Below are 20,803 nucleotides of genomic sequence, written 5' to 3'. Positions count from 1 at the left end.
CCTCACCTTCTATAGTCAGCGTTGCCTACTTGGAAGTTGGAGACACTTTCAACAATGTGCTATGGATAACTTTTATTAACAAGGGTTACAGAGGAAAGCGGGTTGTTCGGTTAAGCCGACCTGTTAGGTAAAGTATATATTTGTTCTTTTAAGTTGTTTGGTGCTTGAACTTTTTCATTACTGTCTTGTCTGAATGAACTGCGTGCTGCTATGACGAATGGCGTTAACTTGGAATTATTGTCTCTTCGTCTCCGTCTCCGGTGGTTTCTTCACTTATTTTGGAGACTATCGATCGAATTTCATTTTGATATGATCGCCGTGTCTTAATTTTGTACTCATTATAGATAAAAATCATAAGAAGTTACAATTTGGAAGAACTGTACATCCATGTAGACAATGTAATTTGCTCAGAAGGTAGGCATATTACTTTCATAATTGTTACTTAGTGTTTTCAAATAATTATAGCCCCAAATGAGAATCGTTTTCAAATGAATTATTAATCAAATTAATATACCTATCCCTAAATGTAATTTAACTATCATCATTAAAGACTAGGTAATTGGCTTTGGCAGAGTCTTAGTCATAGTAAGTGAATTATACCAGTGATTAACCACAGCTCTTTTATCTAGTAGGTCTCACTATTCAAAATGTGTCTCCGTTATGGGAGAGAATGTGTGATTAACTGCTGATTTCAGAAGCTGCTTCCACTTAAAATAAGTTTGACATGTGAACTGCCTTTTAGAGCTGGGTCATTTAATCTTTCTGAGTTCAAGAGGTATTTGGCCTTGAGAAAACTGGCACTGCACAAAGACTTGGTTTGTAAAAAACATTCTGATCTGAAATGTTCCTCACCTTCCCTTTACTAAATTATCCAATGTAGGTAAAAACAGGATGGTAATGTGCACTGCAGAGAAGGGCTTGTAAAGGGAATTAAAGATTTCTGGAGCTGCACGGTTGCATTTTCAATGTTTTTTCACCCACAGACTTCCAGCTCAACATGGCCAGTCAGAACCACTGCTACCACGACGAGCTCATGGGATTCTTCTACAACAACAGCAACCAGACCAAAGAAGAATGGGGGTCCTCCTCATCCCAACTCGTTCTTGTCCAGGTGGTTGGCTCCCTATTCTGCTGCTTCATTCTTGTTTCCAATGCCATGGTCATCGCCGCTGTCGTCACCAACAAGAGGTTCCACTACCCCTTCTACTATCTTCTTGCCAACCTGGCTGCCTCTGATTTTCTGGCAGGGATAGCATATGTGTACCTCATGTTCAACACTGGCCAACTGTCCAGGACGCTAACTGTAGGGGGATACTTCTTCCGCCAGGGTCTTCTAGACACCAGTCTCTCTGCTTCGTTAGCTAACCTACTAGTGATAGCCTTGGAGCGATACATCTCAGTCATGAACTGGAAGGTCCACAGCAACCTGACCAAGCGAAGGGTGACCTTGCTGATTGTGCTGGTCTGGAGCATCTCTATTGTCATGGGGGCTGTGCCTAGCCTGGGGTGGAACTGCATTTGCAACCTGGAGGACTGCTCAACCCTGGCTCCCATCTTCAGCAGGAGTTACCTGATATTCTGGTCTATCTCCAACCTGGTGGTTTTCCTGATCATGGTGTCCATCTACATTAGGATTTATATGTACGTCAAGAGGAAGACAAATATGCTGGGTCCCCATACCAGCGGCCGCAAGAGGACACCCATTAAGCTGATCAAGACTGTCATGACCGTGCTAGGTAATGATGTAGAAGGGTCTCTCTACACACCGTGTTATTGTTGAAAGTGACACTGTCTAACTTTAAATGAATATTGTCTGCATTGTAGAAATGCCCTTGAATCATTACTGTACAAGTGAACAAAACATTGTTCAGAAAACTGTTAAAGTACAGTTGGAATTCTTACTCAAAATTCACTGAAATTCATATATTGAAAAAAGTGTTGAACACACTGAATTATTAGAATTAGAATCAGAATTTGGTTTTATTCGCCATGTAGGTTTACACAAACACAGAATTTACTGTGGCCGGAAGGTGCAAGTAATTGTTATCAGATCCAAATGTAGGTGCTTGATTCCCACTAACTTTTATGGCAAATCTCCTTTCCAGATACAGTAGCAAAACACAGCTCAAAAATGTGTTATGTTTGAGTTTCATGGCATTAGCTTGCCAGATGATGAGTTTGCTTTGTTTTTTTGGTATATCTCTTAAGTCTTTGCGCTGGTTGTCTGGCAGATAGGGAGCGTAGGAGTAGTCTCTGCCTCGGAGACACTGTCTTCAGGACTGCTGTGTAATTATCTCTCTCACAAGGACACTGCTTTGCCCAATAGGCTTCCAAGCGAATTCTGTGAAATGGTTCTTACCAAACAACCTCCACAAAAATAACCTATACTTGAGAACTTTTTTGCCCATGTGCAGTTGCTCTCAGATGTTATTTTTTAAATGGATTTAGCTGCCCTGAACTGCTTTTGTCCTGTTATGTGCTTCTCAGGTTTCAGTTTGCGATGATGATGATGATGATAGCATTATTCTGGTGTTAAAATGCCTCAGGGGAGTTGAAGTGTCTTATTGTATGTAATACGTTGAGTACTTGTTGTAATAAGCAAAAATGACCATTTCATTTCAAAATCTAGAATACTAACAAATGTTCCTAAAATGCGTATGTGATAATGACATGAGGGAGTGAAGTATGGAGGAGCAAAAGCAGAAAAACCTCAATACCCCTCATTTAGTGGACAAAGAAGCAGGGCATCAAGTCTACTACAACTCTTTTGTTTCACTGGAACTGAAAGAAAAACTGGGTCAACCAGTTCATAGTCCCTCTGGAAACATCCACACATGCTACAGTAACTTTGGGCAAAAGGGTTGAATAAGATAGAAAAATAACTGCTTTTGAAAATCTGAAAAGCAGAGTTCAGCAAATTAGACTATTATTGCACACTCAACAATAATTAACTACATTTAAGGACCATTTTCAGCTTGTTTGAAAGGCTCAGTGCCAGTACCTCCAAGTAAATAATTTGGGATGTCTCCAGCTGTGTAGGTTCAAACAGGCTTCATGCATTTGAGTCACAATGCTGTTTTTTTATCCAGCAAGTGATGGCCCCCTTTGTAAGATATGTATCTCAGGCATGTGGGAGTTTGATTGTGAGAGAAGATTGTGATTTAAGAGATACACCTCACTAATATTCCCACATTTGTACATTCCCATGAATTATAACACGTATTTTTGAAAACTGGCATGAAAGACGCACATGTGCAATAAACATGCCTGCCTCTTTCCCCAGATGTTTTATTTTTTTTGTTTAAAAGATTAGAAGGGACAAAACATGAACTTAAATAGAGAATATGTAAGATATACTGCCAGTTGAAATCCATTTGGTGAGGTTTTGCAGTAAAATCTGAACTGTCTGTTTTACACTCATGCCTCACATTGACAAAACAGAGAAAAACTACTGAAGTCAATGCTGTCAGCATTGTATTTTCATTGGTAGCATTATATTGTGCAAGTAAGGGTGTGTTCCCTCTTTACATTGTGGAGAACAAGCGTTGTTTTTGTTCAGCTGAGATGAGGAGTTAAGAACAGGCCAGCAGCAAAGACATGCCGTGACGTGCACTTTCACCCCTTTCCTTGAAATCTTTTAGAAAACTCCGGCCTCGTGTCCCAACATGCACTCCCATTCGGGTGATATTGTTGTCTCATATTTCAGTTGAATTTGCGACCAACATTAGTTGTGCAGACAATTATGACCAACACAGCAGCAGTCTTCAAACACTTTAGATGATTCTGTGACATTGGCTTACTTGTGAACTTGTCTTGAGGTTCCATATGTGGAGGAAGTTATGTCATCGAGCTGTTGCCTTTGTCTACAGATAGACATTCACGGTGGTGTGGGATTGTTAGTGAGGTTTCCTACATTCATCCGTGGTTTCTAACATTTTGTGCTGTACTCCTACAGTTATCTATAATGTGGCTACTAGATAGTATGATTAAAATATAGGTAGGAAGGTATTCTTAGTATGATCAAGATGCCATTGAGCTTACATGGGTGAACATGAAAGAAACCTGGTAATCAATTTTTAACTGTGTATGTTTTGGTGTTCTTTATCCCAGGTGCATTTGTGATCTGCTGGACACCGGGCCTGATTGTCCTACTGCTGGATGGTCTCCATTGTGAAAGGTGCAAGGTGATGATATTTAAACGCTGGCTCCTTCTTCTCGCCGTGCTCAACTCAGTGATGAACCCTGTCATCTACTCATACAAGGATGAAGAGATGTGGACCACCTTCAAGAACCTTCTGCGTTGCGTGTGCAATGGCACCCGCCGCCAGAGGTCCTCCAAGGCCAACACCAAGCCCCTCAGCTCCAACCAGGAAACCGGCGTCAGCCAGCTCACATCTGAAGAGACCAAGAGTGACGCCAAAGACATGCTCCAAACTTGAATCTGGCGCCCCAGTTCTAGTTTCACGTTTAAAGTGAAAAATATGGCTGTATTGTCAAGAGACACATTACAGTCATTGTCTTCATATCCTCAAGGTATAGCAAGACGACTATCTTGGAGGGATGCTCATACTTGGTGCACTTCCTAGATGCAATACAGGTTTTCTGTGCATTGCTATAAACCCAATATGAGTTACTGTCTTTTGTGCTACTGGAGGTAGCACAGTAGCAGAAAATGGACGAGGAAAGTTGAAGTTATGATAAGAAATACCGTAAGCATCATACATTTATTTCTTTTTACTTTCACATCAAACATCAAATGTTGACTTTTTTAATAGACCTATTGTTTATTGAACTTTTCAGAGATATTTTATCAGGGAGAACTTCTTGTTTTCTTTTATTGAAACACTAGTACTAGATTGTAGTTCACAACATTCAAAACTGTACTCCTTGTGTATAAATTGAGGTATAGGTACTATACAGTAGCACTGTTGTACTGTATGTGTTCGCAAACACAGGGAAAAATAAAGGACAGTAAATTACTATGTATGTCTTGTCACAGTCTACTGTGTACATGTATGTCATTTTTAGTTCCTTTCAAATAGATGACAACTAGATTGATCTGTCTCTCTTGTTTCTAGGCAAAGTCACAATTGCGATTCAGAAGGAGCAGATTAACTGCTGAAGTATTTTCATGCCGACAGTCAGGTGTGTTATTAGTTGCATAAAGTTCTCACCCACAGTTATTCATTAATTTATTTATTTTTAATCTAGCCAAGGCAAACCTGTTTTGTCTGTCTTGGAGTTTTTACACATCCTTTCTGAAGTGACTCAGAACACAGCTGATGGCTGGGGCACTGGTTAAACTGAACTGAAAAAGAGCAGGGCTGTAAAAAATGTTGCAACACACTGGATTCCTGATGTAGTTTGCCTTGCTTGAAGGAACCTCAGAGGATATGACTGAACCAAGCAACTGGCCTGTTGTAAATAATTTACAGGGTCAATAAAACTCCTAACCTGCTGTAAAATATGTATGTTATTCGACCACTCCTTAAGTAAAAGGGATTGATTAAATTAAAAAATGTATATCTACTAGTGTTGTCTCTTTTGGAATTTGACATTTAACATGTCACGTACACTATGTGCTTGTAAACAGGATGATTCATGTGTCCGGTGTGGCTGATGAGACTGCTATGATAAGTCTGTAGTAGTCCAGTCAGACACCATAAAAACCACAAGGCAGTGTGATTGGTTACAGAGTCTGGATTTTCTCTAGGAGATCTGTAAACAGGAAGGTGCACTGGGGGAAACAGATTTTGGTCTTACAAACAAATCAAGGTGTGAATGGTCTCTATGGAAGTTAACTGGTTTATAATGGTAACAAGAAAAGTATAACTTATATCCCCTGTCGTTGAGCTGTCTTTGTGTTTCGTGTTGCGTTCTCTCGCCGTATTTTTGTCTCCCACTCGATCTATCTACCAGACGCTTCCTGATTGGTCCATGCTGGTTCCCTCAGCTAACCACTCATCAGTCCTCCCCATAACGACCAATCGGCAACCAACACCCATGCGTACAAAGGCTGCTTGCTTCAACGCCCCTAGAGAGCTGTCACCCCAAGAACTGTGTGTGTGTGGTCCACCACTGTGTGTTTGTGTTTTGAGTTCTGAGAGAGAGCTGTACCTTTGTTAGAGTCTTCTGAAGTGAGTCCGTACATGATTTATCCTTTTGTCATAGAATATGTTTGTTCCTTTTTGCGCCTACACCGAGTGTAGTGTTTTATGTTTCCCCCTGCAAGGAACAAGGGGATAGGCAAGCTACCCATGGGCCTACACCTCCCATCATGCATATACAGTCCTGTTAACCATCTTACTGTATGCGTATGGGTCAGCAGTGTTGCATTCCCCTTCTCCGCCCTAGGCACACCATATCTGGGGAGGGTGTGTAACAATAAATTTGAATCATGGTTAGGGTTTAGCTTTCTGACTATTTTCAGCAGTTTAGGAATATTCTTTATGTATCACTGACTTTCTGTCTAAAAGTGTCATAGCCCTGTCCATTGCATTTCTTGCAGTTTTAGCAGATTGAGTATAAGAAATTGACATCTAGTCCATGGTGGACCTGGGGCTGAACAATGACCATATTTCATGAGCTCGAATGGAAATAGGATTTTCTCAAGTGGGATTTGCTCTTCAGTTAATGACCTAATGACTGACCACTGGTTTCCAGGACCTAATCAAGCTATTTGTCCTGGTCTACCAGAAAACTGTTCCACTATTACCGGGAAGGTACAATACCTCCTCTGAGTAGGCCCAGTATACTTACAGTTTTTCTCAGTTAACACACATAAAGCGGCACAATTTGCACAACCTTCACGTTGTGTACCAATCGCTCAACCCAATTTGGCACTACTTTGCACTCTTATCTGCATTAGACTGTGACTTTCCTTCTTTACACTCTGATGTCAATTACACATCACCTTGTTGTCGAAACACTACACATAATGTTCAGTTGTTGCACACACTTCTCAAGTAAGATCTCAAAGCATCAACCTACAACACACAAATATTCAGATCTCTACACTTTCAGGTCTGTTGAGCAATTTGCAATCAAGACTGTGGCATAAAAGTGCCTTGAGCCTCTGTTTTGTTTGGTGAACAATGGAGAACTTTGACGAGATCGACAACCAGAGAAGGAGAGGGGTGAGAGTGAGAGGAGGAGGAGGAAGAGGAGGACAAGAAGGAGGGGGATAAGGGGGAGGAGGAGTAGCATGTAGAGGGGTAGGAGGACAGAGAGAACGAAGAGGAGGAGGAATAGTAGGAGGAGGAGGACAAGGAGGAGGAGGAGAAAGAAGACGGTCGTCTAATGAGATCTGGGCCACTGTGGTAGACCATGTGCTCAACCATGGTTGGAGCATGAGGGAGGCTGGCCAGAGGGTCCAACCTCATCTCATCCGCTTCACAGTTGCTGCCATCATTAGAACTTTCAGGATGGAGAACAGGTACAAAATCTATTTGCCTTGTGTACTGTAATACTGCATATCAATAGAATACAGTGTGCTCACAGTATTTGAATTTTGCAGGACTGAAAGAGAACCGCACCGTGGAGGAAGAACACACACTTTCACAGCCGAACAGGAGACTGAAATTGTAAATATGGTTCGCTATCACACTCCGACAAATACAAACTAGGATCCTGGCTGAGTATGCTACATTCAGGAACGTACAGACCGTCAGCCTGTTCTCTGTGTGTACCGAAATAAAACTTTTTTTGCTGCATATTTGTGTGCTGTTTTATGCTTGACTATGAAACAAGTAGGCCTACACTGAGACATTTTACAAAAGGAGAAATGGCTCATTCTCCAGAGTCATTGTCATTCATATGGTGTGTTCCATTTCTATAATTGTGTTTTCAATTTTGCTCTTCAGTGTGCTGTAAATTCTTGGTTGTGTGCAGCAAATGCTGCACTACTTGTGTAGTGTAATGAATGGTATGTGTGTGTCATTTGAAAATATGGTTGTGTGTACCAAAAGAAAACACGAGTTCCATTTTGTGAACAGTTACAGTTTTTCTCAATTGCTAAGACACATTTCTTGAATGTGTACTGTGTTTTCTCCAAACTCTAAACACACATATTCATACTTACACTGTTTTGGCCAAACCCTTGACTTTTGACCCAAAATCAAACACTGTAGTCAAAGCCATATTATCTGCCGTATAAACCTAACTTTGCATTCAAAATACACACAAAGCCCTCAAATAAATTCAACCTTCTGAATACCCTTTAGACACTGCTGGGAGGAATTGAAAACACTATTATAAAAAGGTTTTCAAGAACCATTGACTATAACGTGTCCCTGAATTTTAGATATGTTCCACCTCATGAGTTTGACATGATGTAAATCATAAAACTCACAATTACTGCAATTGTCCTTCTTACAGGCTGTTTATTTTCTAATATACAGCAATTGCATTTTGAGCTCTTGTTACTGTAGTAGTCACAGTATACAAATAGTAGTACTGTTAGTCAACAACACAAATGTATTGCTGTAAATTGTAATTTGGGGAACAAAGGCTAAGAAAACAAGGAAATAAACAAATCATCATAGGGATTTCTGTCATAGTGTGGCATGGATCTCATTTGAGATTGTTGTTCTTCTTCCTCTTCCTCTACCTCTTCCTCTCCCTTGTCCACCTCCTCTCATTTGGACAATTCTTCCTTTTCTTCTGATATTTTCATCCATGATTTCAAAGTACAGATGAGCTTACCTTTGTATTCATTCCAAACCCCTGATTGCTTGTTGAGTATATTTTCTTGTTAGTGCTTACACATGGATAATTGGTTGGTAAGGGTGTTTGAATTGCGCTGTTTTGGGTTTACTTATCAAATGGCAGTGTTTTCTGAACGACATAATGGTGATAATTGTGTCTTAAAGTAAGAGGTGTGTTTAGACTTTTGCAAAGAAGTGTGAATGAACCTGAGAAATGTGTCAAAAAGGGTAAATTGTGTTTAAAGATTGGAGTACATGGTCTTTCTGCTGGGATTTGGCAAAATGGTTTTGTGGGGATGGCTTACACATACCATTTTTGTGTGTTAGCAATCGAGAAAAACTGTAAGAGATTTGATGGCAAAGAGTCATCTTGCAAAGGGAGTGTCAGGAACAGTATTAAACATCTTATATTGTCACAGGAAATTGTGGTAATTTCAGTAACTGTAATAATTACTACTTTCATTGACTTGTTTAGTTTTGTTCAGATAACATTGAATATCAGTTTTCTGCAGAACTGTATAATCACAACTGGTTTTATTTTGACTGACAGGGAAGTTGTGTACACAACTCTACTGTATTTGGGAAGATAGAATCCCAAAAGTTATAAAGACAAATATGCAGTTCTTTGATGGATAGACCCAAAGGTCTTTGTAGCCAATGATGAAAACAAGCCCCCTACTTGAGTGAAAAGAGAGAGTAAAACATCTTACAGTTTTCCTCAATTGCTAAAACACTAAAACCCATTGGCTTAACAAAGTTCTCAGTTGCCTGAACTCATGTAGCTAATTGTGCAGTCTGTTGTCAATACCTTAAACCATTTCACACAATTTGCAGATCTCACATAGACTTTTCAGCTAAACTCTAAACACATTCTCATTCTCAAGACACATTCTGCACTCTAATGCACATGTCATCCATACTGGTAAACACAAATGGCAACAATCAAATACAAATAGAGAAAACATGTCATTGACTAAACACAACCACTCAAAATTGATTTCACTTGTTTCAAATGATGTGACACAACCAATATAAGGGGTACAAGGAGGAGAAAGAACACAATAAATTGCAAAGAGCAAAGCAGAGTAGTAATTTCTGATCAACTTTGAGCTACTATGATAGAACATGTTTTCGTTTACAAAAGACAATGACGGATAAATATGAAATGTGTTTTGAGATAAAAAATGTACTTCTCCCTGAGAACTATATGTTTTGAACAATGTGTTTTCAATTTTTTGGTGTATTGTTTACTGACTGCTTGATAGTGAATATCATTTTGATCACTTTGTTTATGATTTGAGAGCAGTGTTTGATTTTGAGCACAGGTAAATTTGTTTTGAGGCGAAAGTTACATTTTGCAAAAGGATTCAGAGGTTTTGTAAATAGTGCTTTTTTAGGTTAGATTTTGTGTTTACAGTTTTGAGAAAATGGGTTACAGTTTCAAGAAATGTGTTTTAGCAATTGTGAAAAACTGTAAAGAAATGGTGTACATCTGGCTTGCTAAAACTGGTTTGGTATTTTAATTGCCTCTGCATAGATTTGACTAGTATGGTTGGAGATGGAAGATGGTTTTCATTAGGAGCAGAGCTTTACTATAGTTTCAGTGAGAGTCGTCAATCAGAGCCCACCCTAAAAGCTATCGTGACTATCTCCCAAAGCTCCACTTAAAAAGCCCTGTAAACTGCGGTGTGGCGGTATTTATTTTACTGCAGTGCTGTAATTATGTGTTCTTGAAATGCCAATTAAATGTCACAGATGGCAGGGAATTCATTCCTTTTGGTCAGTAATCTCAATTACGTAAGACACCCAGCACATGCAGTGTTGTAGGCTCTAAACACAATCTAGAAAATTATATATTTTTCTTTAAGTAAAACAACATTAAAACCTTTCAAATTTAATTATAAATGGAGCAGAGCATGTATCACAAGAACACAATCAACATTTGCGATCAGAACAGCATGATCCAACATTGTTTTTAGGCTGTGCTAAGGTGAAGAGATGAAGGTTAATCAAGGCTCCTTGTGAATGAGGTCCGGACCTTGATTGGAGAGTCTCTTTGCCTGATTGAACAATTAGGGGCTTCAGTACCTCTCCTAGCTTAGAGCAGAGGGCAAGTGGAACGCACACGCACAAACACTCACACACAGACGCATAAACGTTCATACTAACAGGTCAGTTGGTCTGTCAGCCTGGAGCTGCCTCTCACACAGTAACAGTTCTCATGGCTCTATGGAGTACCTCAGTCCTCTACCTTTTTCTCTTCTTGGTGAGTACATAACACAGTTGAGGAATCCTGCTGTACGTCCATGTAAAAAGGCTGTTACCATTGGGTTGTCATAAGGCATTATGCTTGCCTATAAGGTTATTGGAGGTGTGGTAGATGTAAGCTTTGTGTTTTTATAGCACCATGTCTGTGTCAATACCTTGCCAGATTGTGTAAATAAATATACAGTTCATTCATCCAATTGAGTGTGATAATCAAACAGGTTGGATATATAAAGTCCTGGTTTTCCCTGCTGTTGAGGAAACTCCCGGTGCTTTTGTTGCCATGTCAGAAACATTTGTGGCTGCGGACATGACCTGCGTCATTTCATTTTGCCAAATAGATTTGTAAGGTTGCTTAACTTTTGCTTGTTTGCAGTATTTAGTTTTTTTATGAATCCACTTTTAAGGCTGAATGAAGTAATAAACTACTGGGATTTCCTTCTCAGGTTTTATGAGACATCAACTTCTACAGTTGGTTTTGTGAAAGGGGTCATTTCTGTGTTAACCACAACAGCACTTTGCTTGGGTTGAAGCAGTTTGCACTATAAATCATTTGGTCACTATCCTGTTCATGGTTTAGAGATGCCCTTATTGATACTTACAGTCTTTCATCAGAACATGATCATCATTATAATCCAAAAGGTGTTTGGATGTGCTAATTCTACTATGTCCTAATTCGTAAGGTGGTGGATGGTTGGCATGATCTGGATAACACAGAGTATGACTGTTGGCCAATAGATAACCCTAATGACTACAACATGATCAACTGTGGAGGTAAGTTGTGAAAATTGTAAAAATGTTGTCTTTGTTCCCAATTTTATATTTCACTTACCATTTTGTTTGTCATTAAAGCTTGTGAGGGATATGACAACTTTAGAAGGATCAGTGGATGTTAATATTTATCTTGTTTTGGTAATACAAACTCAACTGCTTTTTTGTAAATTACTCTATTTTTTGTCAACCGTACTCTATTTTTTTTAATTAACTGTAGCTACAACATTGTAGCTCTGTGTACAGTGTTGCTGTGAAGTTACGTATTACTTAAATTTGTCATACATTTAATTATATTTAATTAAATGTTTTGTTTTGGTCTCTTTTTGATGGTCATAATTCACCATCCGGCAAGCAGTCATTCAGAACAGATGCATTTGATGGTCACACAGAACTGATGCATTGTCATGATAATAATGTTGTCACGTATTTGTAAAAAGAGATGTTGTGAATGTGTGTAATTCCACATACTTGCATGAGTGTTGATGTGCGTACAGTATGTGTGTATACACATGCAATTCTGTGTGTTTGTGCGTTTGCAGGACTGGAGATGGCCTGGGTGCAGCGACCTCCAGAGAAGGTGACTGACGGAGAGGAATTCAATGTGACGTACACTGTGACAGCACCGGATTCCTTTTATGAGTATGCAGTCAAGAACAAGATCTTCCAGTTCAGGTGATTGAGCTTGTGTCTGGAATTATTTCTGTGTTGGATGCACCACAATATCACTGCAAAGGATGAAATAAGCTTCCTGTTTATTTTAGAAAGTATTAGAACAATTTGATGAAGTGTTAAATGTAGAAAAATGTAATTGTCATTAGTATATCAGCAAAAACAAATGTCTCTCACCATCTCTCTCTCTGTCTATATACAGTATATATACTATAAGACCAAAAGTACGTTCAAATGTGTTCAGGGCAGGGATCATCTTAAAGCCAATTACCAATGGGGGCTGTTTTTATGGTTTTGGGCAAGAGCCCTTAATTCAACTGGTGGAATATTAATGCAAAAGCTTTCCTTTTTCACCTTGATAATGCCTACATTATCCCCACAAGTGAAATCTATACAGAAATGTTTTGTTTGATGGTGTTTGTCTGACCCAAACACAATTAAATGCATTTGGGAAACGTTCTAATGCTATCTGCAAGCCAGGTCACCCAACATCAGTTCTTAGCCTCTTTAATGCTTTATTTGGCTAAATGTAAGCAAATTCTGCATCAAGTTACAGCATTTCTTGAAAAGCCTTCCTGGAAAATTGAAAGCAGGTATATAAACAAAGTGGGAACAAACTCCACGTTAAGGCACATAGTTTTAAAATGAGAGGTTCAACAAGCAGGTATGCGTATACTGAGTGGGGTCCAAATATATAGTCATATAGTGTTTACACACACACACTCACATGAAAGCAAAATAGCTTAACCCACATCTTTCCTCAGCAATGCTTCAGAAGCCAAAAGGTTCTGCCATGAACATGACTGCCCTGCCAACTGGAACAATGCCAACGAGATCAACTGCTGTGTTTACCATGCCAACATCCACTCCTGCCCTCTTGCCCTCATGGTTAGAACAGAACCACCAGACACTGGAGGAGAAGTGGCTCATTTTAATATGCGTGAATGCATGCAGATTACTGTTAACACACCTCAAGCTCATCCAACACACACAGACACACAAATAAAAATACAAATTATTAATCATTGTTTTTGATTACCAAAAGCAGTCCAAGTGGAATTCATTCAACCTTGATTGCACAGTGTGCTTCTTTTAACGTTGGTCTATAAATGTCAACAGAGGCAAGGAGGAATCTGTGGACCATGGATCCCTGATGACGGCAAGATAGTGACACACACAGTGTCCAAAGCAGGAAAGATGAGTCAGCAGCTCTGGACTTCAAAGGTGCCGACTCATGAATGTGGTTCTCCTGTGATTGGTACAGAAAGTTAAAAAAAATTCCAGCGGCTACTGAAATCAAATCAAATGAGTGCATAGTCATAGCTGAGTGTGCTGTTCATTGCACACTATTCCTTACTCAAGTATTGATTCATGGTCCCCTCTAGGTGGTTCTGGTCCATGTGGGAGTGACCTCAGTTATCGCTCATATCAAAATAGGACAAATGCATGCAGCGCTGGAGTCCAAGGTGCTGGTTGTCAGTGCCCAAGGTCAGTGTGTCAACATTTATTGTTCTGTACAACATTGGAATCCCTCAAGGCTGCTCATCTGCAAGCTCTTTGTAGCCACTTTTGTACTCAATGCCCAACATTCAAAATTGTTGTTTTGTGATGTCGTCCTTGAGATCTAGTCTCCCATTTTAGGACCACCTCTGCCATTCACTATGCATGATGGATCAGCTGTGTTCTGTTCTTTCATAACACTCATAGGTACTTTCATAACAGTTGCATAGACATCCATTTGAGTGTTTGACAGTCTGTGTGTGTGTATACCAGTGTGCGGGGATGATGTGTGTGAGTTGGAGGAGAGCTGTCTCAACTGCCCAGCAGACTGTGGCGTCTGTCCAATGTCCATTACCATCAAGGTGGCCATCGGACTGCCGGTCGCCCTCTTCTGTTGTGGTTTCATCTTAACCATGGTGGTACGGCACTAGGGCAAATGCAAACACTCAATATCTTTGAAAAGTTTCATTCTCAGTAAATATGTCACTGTGTCAATATGAAACATTTTCAATATTTCATATTTCATAAAACATAGTAGTTTTTTTCTGTAGTGGCTCCAGTACCAGAAACAAAAGATGTTTTGGGATGAAAGCTGGATCATCAGTTATAAGAACATAATGTTTGGTATGTTGTTTCAGACCAATTCGGTTCGATTTGGTTGTTTATACAAATCATTTATTTCAAGAATACAAATACTAAGGGTGTTGCTGATATGTTAACTAGTCCCTATTCATCTCCCTCTGTATCCACCCCAGGAAAAGCATGTTACATGGGCTTCTGCAGCACCACCAGTCTACAACCGGTTAAGAGTCACTCCAGTGTCAGCCGAACTACTGATGTGACTGTATGTACTGTGGTCAACAATACCTTCAAACAGGGCTTCATTCAACCTGGCATCTAGTGAGAAGTCTTTCTTTTATATTTCTCTCCATTTTATTCATTCTAGTCTTTTTCAAATGTTTATCCAAGTATTTATCTGTCTAGTGAATGTCATACAATCTATTGACTGACAGTGATGGGAGAACTGTAGCAGTGAAACACATCCAAAAGAAACATTTCACTCTCACAAAAACAGTTAGGAAGGAAGTGAAAGAAGTAAGGTAAGCTAAGTTCTTATTTAGCCAATACATTGGGCAACTCTTTTGTCAAATACTGTACTTACTAAATGTATTCTGAACCGGAATAATGCCATTTCCTCTGTAAAATATTTCTTATTAGGGAATTGGATCACCCTAACCTCTCTAAATTCATTGGTGGATCGACTGAAGTTCCATATGTCAGTATTATAACTGAGTACTGTCCTAAAGGAAGTCTTGCTGATGTCCTACTCAATGAGGACATCCCAATCAACTGGGGATTCAGGTGAATAAAGTAATCTGATTAGATCAATTTAAAATCTACAGATAATCTTCAGATATTCTACAGTAAAAACTCATTCTGCTTGCTTTGTGTATTGATAATTAGGTTGTCCTTCGCCACTGACATAGCACGAGGCATGACTTATCTTCACCAACACAAAATGTTTCATGGGAGACTTCACTCAAGGAACTGCATCATTGATGACCGCTGGGTCTGCAAGATCTCAGGTGATCAAAATGATTTAATCTACTTTGGTATCATGGCAGGATTGTTCATAAAGGTAGGTTGATGTCTCACTTTACATCTTTTACAAAACATTGAGGTGGATTCTGTGGATTCACTTGGTTGTGACTACTATGGCAGATATGGACAAAGAGAGGTGAAGGCAATTTCTTTTCCTAGACTATGGGCTTACAGCATACAGAAAGGAGGACTTTGAGGCAGGCAGCCATGGGTTCCACTGTGTGGATATCTACCGTATATACTGCGCCCCCGAGGTCCTTCTGGGAAGCAGCTCCAGTATCACTCCAGCGGCTGACATTTACAGGTATTACTATTACAAGAGTTCTTGGCACCGGTTGAAAAGATTTTTCATTTATCTGGATTCATGATTTGAAATAGTATCTGTAATGAATTGTGTATAAGTATATGTATACAGCGTTCTTGAATGAACATTGTTTGCTCCACTCCCTAGTTACTCTATCATCCTAGTTGAGATTGCTACTCGCTCTGACCTTATCTCAGTGAGTATGAAATACCCACTTTTAGGCTAGTGGACTTGGTGTTTGTAAACCTGTTGTTTTAAACAGTGTCTTCTTGTGCAACCCACTGACCAGGACCAAAATGAAGGGGTCAAAATGGATATCATGTGGCGGCCTCCACTGCCTGAAATGAAAGCTGGGAAAGCGGACACCGACTGTCCTAATCGAGGAGACTACTGTGAGGTCTGTTACAGGATTTAGAATTTGGTTAGACGGTTTTAGTAGTTTATTTGTTCAGCTCGAAAGGGGTCAGTTGAGGTGGCTCGGGCATCTGATAATGATGCCTCCTGGACGCCTCCCTGGTGAGGTGTTCTGGGCACATCACACTGGGAAGAGGCACCGGGGAACCCAGGACAAGCTGGAGGGACTATGTCTCTCGGCTGGCCTGGGAACGCCTCGGGGTCCCCCAGGAAGAGCTGGTGGAAGTGGCCGGGGAGAGGGAAGTCTGGGCCTCCCTGCTTAGGTTGCTGCCCCCGCGACCCGACCCCCGGAAAAGCGGAAGATGATGGATGGATGGATGGATTTGTTCAGCTCTTTTAGATTTAAAAAAAATACAGATCAACACTATCATACTCTTACGGCCTCTGACTCTACTTTGATGTCCAATGTGTTAGCTAATTGACTACAATACAGCCAAACTCCTTTCTTATTGACAGCTAATCAAGAAGTGCTGGTCCCATAACCTCACTTTGAGGCCAACGTTTGACCAGGTGAAGAAGATACTGGATAAGATGAACCCACACAAAGTTAGCCCTGTCGACATGATGATGAACCTGGTAATGTACTGTAGGGGTTTGACACAATTGTTTGTTATAAAATACAACAAAAAATAAATAAGTACAAATATTTCTTCAAAATATATATGGTATTTTCAAGACATAAAAAAAACATCACAATCTGTTATTTTCAAAAATTCGATCGAGAAATGTGCATTATTTAGTTCCCGCTGAAAATATTAAATCAGATTTGGCTTGTAATTTGACGCGTTATCAGACATGTTCAATGTATGTTTCAAATCCATTGTGATTGTTAACACAAATTAAATGTTTAAAAAATCCTTCCTTTCTAGATGGAGAAATACAGCAAGCATTTGGAGGCCATTGTAGCTGAAAGAACACAGGATCTTCTTCAAGAGAAACAGAAGACGGATCGCTTGCTTTACAGTAAGTCAGTAGGCTACATCAAGAGGACTTGGAGTGTATAATTCTTCCATGCATATATGTATTAATTTTTATTTTTTCTAATAATTGCTGCAATCTAGTGGTAAAAACATGATGCCAGCAGTTTTGTAAGATTTTAACGGCTCTCAGGTATGCTACCAAAGCCAGTGGCTGATGACCTCCGGCAGGGTCGTACAGCAGAGGCACAGAGCTACTCCAATGCAACAGTCTACTTTAGGTAAGTGATACTGAAGGGTCTTCATCAATAGCCTACCAACCTAATAGTTTAGCTTTTTTATGAAAATGTTTGTTTTGAAAAATACACTTTCTATTTTCCTCATTGGGAACAGTGACATAGTGGGTTTCACACAGCTGTCTGGTGCCAGTACTCCCCACCAAGTGGTAAACTTTCTCAACCAGCTCTACACAACCTTTGATGACATAATTGACAATTACGACGTATACAAAGTGGAGACAATTGGGGATGCTTGTGAGTATTTCTGCATAAAGCATGCATTTTCTATCTGTCTGTATGTCTCACTCATCTCTCTTTCTCTTCATCCCTTTGTGTAATTTCTGTCTTTCCAGACATGGTTGTTTCTGGTGTTCCAAATGAAAACGGCATAAACCATGCAGGTGAAATTGCCAGCATGGCCTTGGACCTGGTCAATGTTTGCCATGCCTTCAAAATCCCCCACAAACCCACCACCCAGCTGAAGATACGAGCAGGCATCCACTCAGGTACTCTCTGCCTGAAACCTTTCTATGTTATAACCTCATTGCCTGAATGAAATTTGAAATAAAATGTATCACTGGGGAGACACATTTACAACCATGATGTGTACATTTCTTTTTCATAGGACCTGTTGTAGCAGGTGTTGTAGGGACCAAAATGCCTCGGTACTGTTTATTTGGTGACACGGTGAACACATCTTCACGGATGGAATCAACAAGTGAAGGTACTCAGGCAAAGATGAGATTACGGTACATTACTTTAATTTATACCTGTATCCAGGTTGAATAGTTTAAAAGAGCGTGTGAAACACGCTAAAAATAAAATCTCCTGTTTGTTTTGTTCAAGCCAAGGTTAAGCGCATTGTTCATAGGGCAGCTAATGACGTTGACTTTGAAAGGGCTACAGAATGAGTCCCTGTGCGAAGCTGGATTTCCTCTTTCTCTGTCTTCCTGCACCCTACAGAGCAGTTACATCACTAGGGAAGGGGGGGGGGGCATTTATGTACACTGAGCTCCTAATCCTCTGATCCAAGACAACAGGTTAATGGTGGCAAAGGTGCGCTAGACTATCCCAGATTGGAAAAGTGAAATACAATAACAATAACAATAGATAATGTTGCTACAATATGTAGATATTTCTTAAATACATTCAGTAAATAAACAAGTTGACACATCACACATTGTTTGAGGTTATTTACTGCACTTTGTAGGTCTGAATTCTTGTAATATGGCACTTATGTAAAAGAAAAGGATCCGTCTCCACCAATAGTGGGACATTTATTAAGGTTTTGGGATTTATTCAACTTTGTCAGTCAACGGAGAGGAGAGAGACCAAAAACCAGACAAGAATAGTGACCAAATAAAAGAAGCAGTAATGGTTTGTTAAAAAGTCTCTCTGACTCTCTGAGTCAGCGAGTTCATCAACAGCTGGTAGATGGAAAAGCATATTAATGAATACAAAAAGACAGTTCTAGTATCATATCAAATGGTTGCCCTGACAGCAATATTTCTGGTCAAGCACAGGCCATGGGAAGAAAAATGAAAAAAGGTGACAAATACTAATTTAAAAAATAGAATTATTTATTGTTCATTAATTTCTAAATATATAGAGACATCTAGACAATGACATGCTTAGAATGACGTGACAGACAACAACAAAATTACAAAACAAACCGTTCAAAATACAGACTGTAATTCAAGAATCAATCAACATACAGTAGTATCATGGAGACAACAAAATGACAAACGTGAAGATAACAATGGATTATATACTATAACATAATAAGATAACGTAAAGGAAGAATTTGATGATACTTGATCTACTGATTGGGATTACATTCAAATGGAAATTTGTCACATTACTCCTATGCATACTTCTTTGTTATGTCCCCAGCCCTTAAAATACAGGTAAGTGGAGATACTGCTGAGCTGCTTCACACTCTAGGAGGGTATGTCCTGACTTGCAGGGGATCACTGAATGTCAAGGTAAGCTAACAATAACTAAACAAAATAAAATATGTCTTTAGTTTGTATATTTAAATATTATTATCCAATTAAAGATGAGGAGTAAGTGACATACTATAAATAAGCATGTGTACAGGCTCTAGATCTAAATTAATATTCTATTGTTCACAAAACTCACAAATATTCTATAAACATTTGAGGATTTTGCATATGTATATTTGAGGGAGATTTAATACTATTTTTTATTATTTTTTATTAAAGACTTTGTGGGTCTTTATGATATTCCCTTTATTGGTCTCCAGAGTATTTCTTAATGCAATGACCCGACACCCCATTTGAATAGAAGGATTTCGTTATAGCACAGGGTTGATACTGACTTATGAAATACAGGTTGGAACAAAAGGTCGGGTGGGGGGTAGGGGAGACATTGGTCCTATGAGATGGGACCCCATACTTCTTTCTCATTGGAAGACTGTATGTCTCAATTAGGGTCTGGCCTCAGCAGCTGAGTGCACATATACCCTAGCATTCTGTATTCATGAGGATGCACATGCTCTCCAAACACTGTCCCTTTTTATTAAGAGACACACTCAGCTGGTAGAGATGCTATGGACAGAAGAAACTGCGAGACACACATGCTTTGTGTTTTGTTCTTCCAGGGTAAAGGTGATATGACAACATGGTGGCTGGAATCAAAGAGAGAAGAGGATACAGACCCTGTGCTTAAAGCAGCTGACTTCAGGAGTGTCCCTGTACCAGTTAGCAACTAGTTAACTAGCCATATGTACCACAGTAGGTTTTACCCAGCTCAATTTGAGTATTGTTCAATTAAAACCTGACATATACAGTTTCCAGAGCTTTAAGACTCCTATAGCTACAGTATGTTGAGAATCTGATCTGTGGAAAGTACATTCATTAGTATTGTGTTAGTATTTGTTTATGTATTCTAACTGGAAAATTGATGAAGAGATGCAAACAACAAGTTATTAGAATCAGTCACTCTCATATTGTACCTTTATCTGGGTACCCATCTGATTGTCTTAAGGAAAGTAACATAATATTTTAGGTTACACAAAGTAAGCACCTCTAAAATAATTCACAATAATAGGCACTGTATACAGGCATACTGTATAGTGAGTTGAAATTGATATCATGTGGCAGAACAAGTAAATAAAATGCATTTAATTGTGTCATTAGCATTTAAAGATGTACATACAGTTACCAACTGATAATTGCTGTGTTTCCATGTTATTACAATGCATTACTTTGGTGGTGTAGTGAAAGTAGTAGTCATTTTGTATTTTCACACATCTCATGATTAAAGAACTACCAAAAATAAGTAAAATATGTAAATTAAGTAGAATTGCTCCACTTCTGTTGATCTGCATTTACTCTCAAGTAGGCCTACAAG

General features: G+C 39.4%; 2 protein-coding genes across 2 annotated transcripts; both read left to right on the top strand.

The window, feature by feature from the left end:
* On the top strand, positions 1-5,465 carry lpar3 (lysophosphatidic acid receptor 3). The gene is made up of 3 exons (XM_067229746.1): positions 1-127; positions 984-1,736; positions 4,111-5,465. Exons 2-3 carry the CDS (start codon positions 998-1,000, stop codon positions 4,437-4,439), a joined length of 1,068 nt encoding a protein of 355 aa, XP_067085847.1. The 5' UTR covers positions 1-127; positions 984-997; the 3' UTR covers positions 4,440-5,465.
* Positions 5,466-11,051: 5,586 nt separating this feature from the next.
* On the top strand, positions 11,052-20,162 carry LOC136935812 (atrial natriuretic peptide receptor 1-like). The gene is given in 19 exon segments (XM_067229469.1): positions 11,052-11,087; positions 11,654-11,744; positions 12,284-12,410; positions 13,148-13,301; positions 13,533-13,637; positions 13,799-13,901; positions 14,187-14,332; positions 14,465-14,537; positions 15,690-15,819; positions 15,967-16,015; positions 16,109-16,216; positions 16,690-16,809; positions 17,103-17,196; positions 17,344-17,431; positions 17,544-17,683; positions 17,782-17,934; positions 18,054-18,152; positions 19,322-19,413; positions 20,052-20,162. Coding segments are annotated over 19 exon segments (2,019 nt in total).
* Positions 20,163-20,803: the final 641 nt, after the last annotated feature.

The sequence above is a fragment of the Osmerus mordax genome, chromosome 26 (assembly GCF_038355195.1).
Source record: "Osmerus mordax isolate fOsmMor3 chromosome 26, fOsmMor3.pri, whole genome shotgun sequence".
Lineage (NCBI taxonomy): Eukaryota > Metazoa > Chordata > Actinopteri > Osmeriformes > Osmeridae > Osmerus > Osmerus mordax.
Note: the sequence above shows the minus strand (reverse complement) of the source record. Positions and strands in the feature narration are given on the sequence as shown.